Source organism: Mya arenaria, chromosome 10, assembly GCF_026914265.1.
Source record: "Mya arenaria isolate MELC-2E11 chromosome 10, ASM2691426v1".
Taxonomy (NCBI): Eukaryota; Metazoa; Mollusca; class Bivalvia; order Myida; family Myidae; genus Mya; species Mya arenaria.
Genome location: NC_069131.1, coordinates 38669806 through 38677902, shown reverse-complemented (window position 1 = coordinate 38677902; position 8097 = coordinate 38669806). Strand labels below are relative to the sequence as shown.

Genomic DNA, 8097 nt, shown 5'->3' with positions numbered 1-8097 from the left:
GTAATTTTCTTTGAATCACAGAAATGTTTGTGCCCTATCAAAGATTTAGGTGCTCTCATTTATCACCCGTTTTTAAAATCAATACATACACATGTATATCAAACATACAATAAAAAAGTGTGTGTATTCCACGTGATAAATTGCGTCATAAATGCTACGTCGGAAGGCAATATTTTGCTTTGAATGAAGACTGTCAAAACCTTAGTTTGGAAACAGGTTTGTCGAGGTGTTTGATGAAACTAATCACCTAATCAAACCCCGGTAAAACACGAAGTCGGGGCATTTTAAGCGGCGTAGACTGCCCTTTGTTTCGTTTAAAATGGTGATGAAAAAAAGAAAGGTTATCTTTGTTTTCAGTCTTTATTTTAAGCAAAATGTTGCCTTCCAACGTAGCATATACGACGTATTATTTATCACGCGGACACAATTGAAAATATTATCTTACACGCGGACACACTTTAATAAGACATTCTTGATGTATGTTTAATTACGCGTTTTTATACAAATATAAGGCAAACATTCCGAGATTCCGTATTTGTGCCTTTCAGAAATTATGATACTTCTGATACCGTCGAGAAATGCTTTTCAATTGCTGTGAAATGTGACATGAATAGATGTCCTTTAATGAACTTTTTTTTGAACTCGATGTGAATTCTAGAACATAATTAACAAACTATCTATTGGCAATCGTGAACTATTAATCATTACTAATTATCGGAAATTATTTTCTAATGTTTGCTGGTCCGTCGTGTAAATACATCTTCACAAATCGTGATCGTCAAATAAAAAACACTTTCTATACGTTGTTTTGTGTGGACCAATATTTGTGGTAGGAATTGGGAATTGAAATCAATGTACTTGATAATTGAATGCTTTTGATAATGAACATTTTTAATTATAGGACCATGTGTTTTTTTTGCAATTCAAAGAATTAATTAATATAAGTCCTAGTTCGGATATCGGGTCGGTACTTGGAAACAATTCAACAATTGGAAATGAGTAAACCAAGTAAGTGGACGTTATTTATTTTTTAGATCGTGATATTTAATTTGTGTTTATTTTTTTAAGGAAATTGTTCAGGAATTTGTATTTCTTGACACTTAAAGCGGTATGTCCTTCCTGGGTCGCAATATTTTTTTTTAAAATCATTTAAAAATATATTTTTTTTCTGCAGTTTTGGACTAATTAAAAATGATATTTTCTTTTTCAATTCATGAGATTAAGTTGTTTTTACATTATAATATTTAGTTATATCATTACATTAATTGCTGTTTAATTTCCATATTTGGCTGATTAACAATAAAGATATATCATTGTTGTTGTTGATTTTCGACAATTTAATTTGTTTTCTTTATTGTTAAATAAATCGAAATTTTCAAATTTTAGTAGTTTTTATTTGCATACTCAGACAGAATTATTGTTTATCGTTGTACGGATCGTCATTTGCGCGCCACCTATTTCGGTCAACATTTCGGAGCATTATACAAACAGAATATCTCAGACAGTAAAAATGCATTTCTGTATGCTATTTAAGAGATGTGATGAATACAGTATGTGTGTCATTTAAAGCGTATTATGATAACAGCATTTACAATGTGTGTATACCACGTGATAAATTACGTCAAATATATGCTACGTCGGAAGGCAACATTTTTCTTGAAATGAAGACATAAATCAAATATAACTTTTCTTTTACTAAACCATTTTAAATGAAACAAAGGGCAGTCTATGTCGCTTAGGGAGCCATGTCCTCGTTTTATTACCGGAGTTTGATAAGGTGATTAGGTTCATCAAACACTTCGACAAACCTGTTTCCAAAATAATGTTTCGACAGTGCTCCGTCAGACGGCCGTATTGTGAAATGGTTTGTCTGAGTGTTTTAAGAAACTAACTCTCAATTAAACTCTGGTAAAATACTAAAGGCGAGACTCCGTAAGCGGCGTAGACTGCGCTATGTTTCATTTAAATTGGTTAATAAATAGGAAAGTTATCTCTGTTTAAAGGCATCATTCGAAGCAAATATTGCCTTCCGACGAAGCATTTATGAAGCAATTTATCACGTGGTATAAACACACTAACATTTAAAAGCACCGAAACTGTCTCTTAATAAGATCTTATATAATTATGGTCATTCGGAACTCCTAGGCCATTTTCCATCGAAAACAACCTTGGGTGTATGCAGGTTCATCGGTAGAAGTAAATCGTAAAATTTTAAATAATAGTATTAATCAATTGCTGTGCTTTAATGTGTATTACCTTTTATAAGTCTAAATTGATTCCAAGTGAATAACATAATTGCATAAATGATTAGTATTCACAAGAGTAAAGTAATTAAGTTTAACTGAGGTTGCATTCGATGGAAAATGGCCGAGCTATTCCGAATGATATATGGTCCGTTTTAACACCGAACAATTTCTCAAATTAAATTTTATCGATATTAAAGGCGTACATTATAGGTTGATGCTAATTTATATTTTTTATTTTAATGCATCATCATGTTTAATTCATTTGACTTTAAGGATAAAAACGAAAAAAGTAAAATATGATTTAGGCACTGATAAAAATAATATTACTTGTAGCGATATTTTGAGGCCTTTATAACTGGGGGATTTGTGGCAAAGCAGCCATTAATTATTATGATGTATTTTGCAAAGGCTTATATTTCTTTATCTGTATCTTAATCATATGCTTTTTGTTATGTTGCTATTATAAATGGCAAAGGAGTTTAACATGATACTGCACTAAAATAAAAAAAAATAGCATCTACCTAAATTGTTGCTCTCACAGAAATACCATTTTTGTAACTTTTTTTTATTTTTTTGTCTTGGAAAGAGCAAATTTTTGCGTAAATATCTGCAAAACAATGACATAAGATTGCTGACAAAAAATCAGATCGTAGATATTCATATTTCCGTTCGAAAATTAATGTTTTATGACTTAAACCGTTATTAACAGTTTAAGAAAAATGCATAAAACATCAAGTTTTGAACTTAAATATAAAAATCTGCGATCTAATTTTTTGTCAGCAGTCTTATATAACTGGTTTTCATGGATTTTCGCAAAAATTGGCTCGTTCCAAGACAAAAAATAAAAAAGGTTGTCAACAGGTTCAATCTGTGAGAGTGCAGTTTTAAAAGGAAAACGATACTAAGAAATATAATATTATAAAAACAATTGCGTGTTTTCGTTTATGTTTGCCAATCATAGTTTGTTTGCTGGACTAAAACGTATGATAAAAACATTATGTAAATTGATTGTGATGTATGTGATAGCAGTCTGGTAAAGTGATATTAAATACCTTTGCGGTGATTCCCTTAAAGATGCACTGTTACTCCCAAATCAGATTTACCACAAATAATATCATTGTTTTAATACTACAAAGGATGAATACATGTTGAAAACAATGGTTTTTATGAAGGACACCGAGTTTAATTTGAAAGAAAGGTGCAGAAAAACACCATATTTCTACCTTATGAGACGATAGTAGATTGCTGTAAATCTTTTAGCATTCACCAATCATTTAATATTTTTGCGTTTTAAGCTATTAAATACACTGTTACAATCTTGTTATCAGTATTTAATATTTTCCATCAATGCATTATTGAGGAAGCATTTAAAGGTTTATCATTCATTTTTTTAAAGTTTGTTTTACATGTGTATGTAATGATTTTTAATAAGAGTGTCACTTTAAGATCAAGGCGAGGCAATGCAGACCAATCGGTCCTCACCGCTCGACAGAGATAAAGCAAATACAGGCTCTGGAAAAGCAGATGTTAAAAAGATCAATGTCAAACCGCTGATGCCATCAAGACAGCTCAGTAACAGAAACGTCAAGAACAGTAGTGCAGTGGATACGTTTACCATGTCGATGAAAGCAGATTCACCCAAAGAGAAAATGAGCCATGAATCTATTCAGGAGATCCTGAATAGGATGTCAGTGGACCCAAACTGTGCAGGTAATTATTCCTTTTACAAGTGTGTGTCGTGGTTTTTATATAGATATTGGGTGTGTAATGCACCAGTCAATTGTAACCCCCCCCCCCAGGTCCCAGGGTATACCGGGAATAGCCGGGAAAATGAGCCGTGTGTTTACTTTTCAGCTGGCCCCGCAGTGCCGGGTGAATGCGGTGGTTTTGTTTTCGCTTTAAATATAACGGGGAATGGGCCTTACCTAGGGTCCCTTGGGTGCGGGGGCATTTGGCGGGGGTTTTACCATCTGTTCGTTCCCGCGAGGCGGGGATTTTAGCCGGGGTTGGCTGGACCGAAAGTCAAAGTCCCCGCTATTCCCCGGACCTGGGGGTCGTGGTTACAGTTGACTGGTGCATAAGCTTATTTATAGTCGTACTCGGGCTAGGACCATTCGACAATTCGCTCCGATAAGATTGCTAGTCATTTTGCTAGGTTTTTGAGAGGTATTGCGCAGACTGATTGTAATTCTGGTAAGGGCTTCCTTGGTTCTTTAACGTGCATCAGTGTATAGCACTGTCACACGGGACCTCCATTTAACGTCCCTGCCAGAAGACGATTAGTATTATTTTTAGTGTTGCGGCGGGAAATCGAACCCGTGACCCCTCCTGGATTGACAGTCAAGTTTGTTAACACTGTACCACGGATCCGCCACATTTCAATTACATGTGTTTGTCGTGGTTTTTGTGTAAATATTTGAACTGCGTTTGCCTAAAAATGTTGACTAGTGCTCATACAGAAAGAGCGCCAAAAATTGAGAGGTCCATTTAATTTCTGTTCTTACTTGTAAACTGTACATTTCAAAAAGGGGATTGCCTGATCATTTTGATCAGTTGACTGTGTAATAGGGAATTGGTATTTCATGTATAATGACTTTAGATCGCCTAGATTTGGCGATGAATAACAGATTTCGCGATTTAGTTGGATAGTGAACTATATACCTGGTGGAATTGTGAATTCACCAATGACTGTCGATTATTATGAGTGGCATCGCAAATTTTGAAAAGAACCTCGCAGAATGAAAGCCATCAGCAATATATTTCTTTAAGAGAAGTTGTCAGCGGACAGGAGTTGGACAACATGTGTTCTAGTTGGTGTGGGTGTAATTCTATTTTTTTGGGAGGGGGGGGGGCATTAGCAGATATTCGATGACCAAACATCTATAAATCTTTAGACAAAAGCAAAACTCATATTTGTTTTGCAGAGGCAAGGTCGGGAAAGATGGCAGCGGACAGGTGGAGGGAAAGGTCCGCCAAGGAGATCTGCAACGAGTTTGTTAACGACACAAGCTTTACGGCTCTGACCAGAATTACCAAGGTAGTCTATTCAGTTTTGTTGTATGAACTGTCTTGTATATTTTCGTATTTGTTTTATTTATTCTTAGTTGATTCATGATTAACTAATTACCATAATATTGTCTTTCAATCATGTCTAACTAACAGTTTTAAGAGTCAAGAATGAAAATTGCAAATATCTGTTAATTCTAGCTTTTCTTCTAGCATAGCTTTGATGGTGAACTTTACTAAATCATATTACTATTTTGACAATATCAGATCATTTTAACACATTTTTTTTCAACCACTCAGGCAAATCACTGGTACAAGAGGTTGCTGTGGTTACTGGCCTGTCTTTGCATGATCACGTGGTTGACTATCCAGATCGTGTGGCTGTTCCAGAAATACTTCACGTACGTAAATTCAATGTACAAACATACAGCCGAACCCCGTTGGCTCGAACTCCCATGGACCGGCGAAAATAAACCAAGCCGCAGGAAATTCGAGCCAAGCGGGAATGCTTACCATGAGTAGAGAGAAATCAGTCCTTTTCATCCAGTTCAAGCCAATGAGGAAATCGAGCCAAGCGAGTTCGAGTCAACGGGGTTTGACTGGACATTCATATGTTCAATAAAAATGATATTGCAATTCATTATCTTAACCCTTATTAAGTAGATGTTAATTAAGGACTGAATCACGTAAATGTTAATTTGATGGCAGGAGAAAAATGTTGAAAATGACATTCATTATTAGACACTATTACCCTGTTGGAAACTTTTCAAATTTTCTACGAACCTCTTAACGTATTGATTGTTCTTATTGCATTCATTGTAAGTACGTTGAATTGTAAATTGATTTTGTTCAAGTCTGACTTCAACGGTTTCAAAGTAAGAATAGCATTTTCAACATTTCAAACAAATTGTTTATATGTGAATTTTACTGGCAAACGTTCAAAAGTTGTTAAAAACCAAATGGTTTGTTTAGAGGTCGTTCCAAAAGTACATTAAGTAATATTCATGTCAACGTTCCGAAAAATTGTTTTATTTGTGAATTTTACTGGCAAATGTCCAAAAGTTGTTAAAAACAAAATTATATATTTGCGGCTCGTTCAACATTAAGTAATATTCATGTCAACGTTCCCCAAAAATGTTTTATTTGTGAAATACATAGGAACATTTCCAAGAGTTGTTAAAAACCAAATGGTATATTTGGGTGTCGTTTCAAAAGTACATTAAGTAGTATTAATGTCAACGTTCCGAAAAAAATGTTTTATTTATGAATGTTGCTGGCAAATGTCCAAAAGTTGTTAAAAAACGAATGATATATTTGGGGGTCGTTCCATAAGTACATTAAGAAATATGCATGCCAACGTTCCGAAAAATTGGTTTTATTTGTGAATTTCACTGGCAAATGGCCAAAAGTTGTTAAAAAACGAATGATATATTTGGGGGTCGTTCCATAAGTACATTAAGAAATATGCATGCCAACGTTCCGAAAAAATGTTTTATTTGTGAATTTAAGTGGCAAATGTTCAAAACTTGTTAAAATTCAAGTCGTTCCAAAAGTTATATTCATTTCCAGTTGGCCGGTTGAACACTCCGTGGAGGTGAGGGCCGTACCAAACCTTAAGTTCCCGAGTGTGACCATCTGTAACATTAATCCACTGAAAGCCTGCACACTGAAAGGAGGAGAGTTTGAAGCCATCGAAGACATTCTAGAGTTGGACGATAAAGACATGCTGTTTGACGATTACAAAAATGACAGGATGCGAGAATGGCTAGAAGGTGTTATTGCTGTTGTTTTTGTGTTGCGGTGTTGTTATTGTTGTTGCTTTTGTGTTGCGGTGCTGTTATTTTTGTTCTTTCTATTGTTATTTTGTCTGATACAGTTTTATTTACATTTTATTCGTATGTTTGAACCTCATTTTAGGGTGAGTTTTCACATCGCCCATCGTCCGGTGTCTGTCGTCCGTCCGTCCACAATTGCATTAAACCGACATCCCTTCTAAACTATGTAGCCAATTTAGATGAAACATTAGTGGGTTGTTCCTTGGATGGTGCTCTTTCAAAATTGTTCAAAGAAATGAATTTCGTGAAGAATTTTGATTGCGATGTTAACCGAAAGGGAAATCTTCTTGACAAAAACCATTTGGGCTAGAGCTTAGATATTTAGTGTGTAACATTGTCTAGTAGTCCTCTCCCCAGTTCGTTCAAATAATGCAACTAAGGTCAAAACTGGTCCTGCCCCGTGGGTTACAAGTTTCTTACATACTTATTTAGGGAAATCTTTGAAAATCTTCATACCTTGATATTTTGTATTTAAATACAAATTGTGTATGTATAAAGCAGCACTCCACTAAGTGTTTTTTTTTCAAATTATACCCATATGACTAAAACTGACCACGCGCTGGGGTTCGCAAGTTCCCTATGGACTTATATAAGAAAATATTCCTGTCAGAAGCATCATGCTGCGGTCCTTCACCAAAAAAGTCACTGGAGACAAAACTGGCCACGCCCTGGATTTCACAAGATTCCTAAAAACGTCTAAAGGGAAATCTTTTTAAATCTATTTTTTTTAAAATGCTAGGCTCAGACCCTTGATATTTTGTATGTAGCATTATATAGCGGTCCTCTATCAAGTTTGTTTAAATTGGGCACCTGGGGTCAAAACTAGACCCGACCCGGAGGTCAAAATTTCCATATAGACTTATATTTGAAAACAACTTATAAAATATTCTTGTCTAAACCGCAAGGCTCAGACCCTTAATATTTTGTATGTAGCATCATACTGTGGTCTTCCACCAAGTTACCTCAAACTATGCCCCTGGATACAACACTGGCCACGCCCTGGGGTTCAT

General features: G+C 35.1%; 1 protein-coding gene across 1 annotated transcript in view; it reads left to right on the top strand.

Annotated features, from left to right (window-relative positions):
* Nucleotides 1-856: 856 nt before the first annotated feature.
* LOC128206907 (amiloride-sensitive sodium channel subunit gamma-like) overlaps nt 857-8097 on the top strand; it is a 33491-nt gene continuing 26250 nt past the window's right edge. Inside the window, exons 1-5 of the mRNA XM_052909645.1 lie at nt 857-1008; nt 3693-3956; nt 5171-5283; nt 5553-5653; nt 6822-7024. Coding sequence (XP_052765605.1) covers nt 996-1008; nt 3693-3956; nt 5171-5283; nt 5553-5653; nt 6822-7024 — 694 coding nt within the window. The 5' untranslated portion in view covers nt 857-995. The remainder of the gene's footprint in view (nt 1009-3692; nt 3957-5170; nt 5284-5552; nt 5654-6821; nt 7025-8097) is intronic.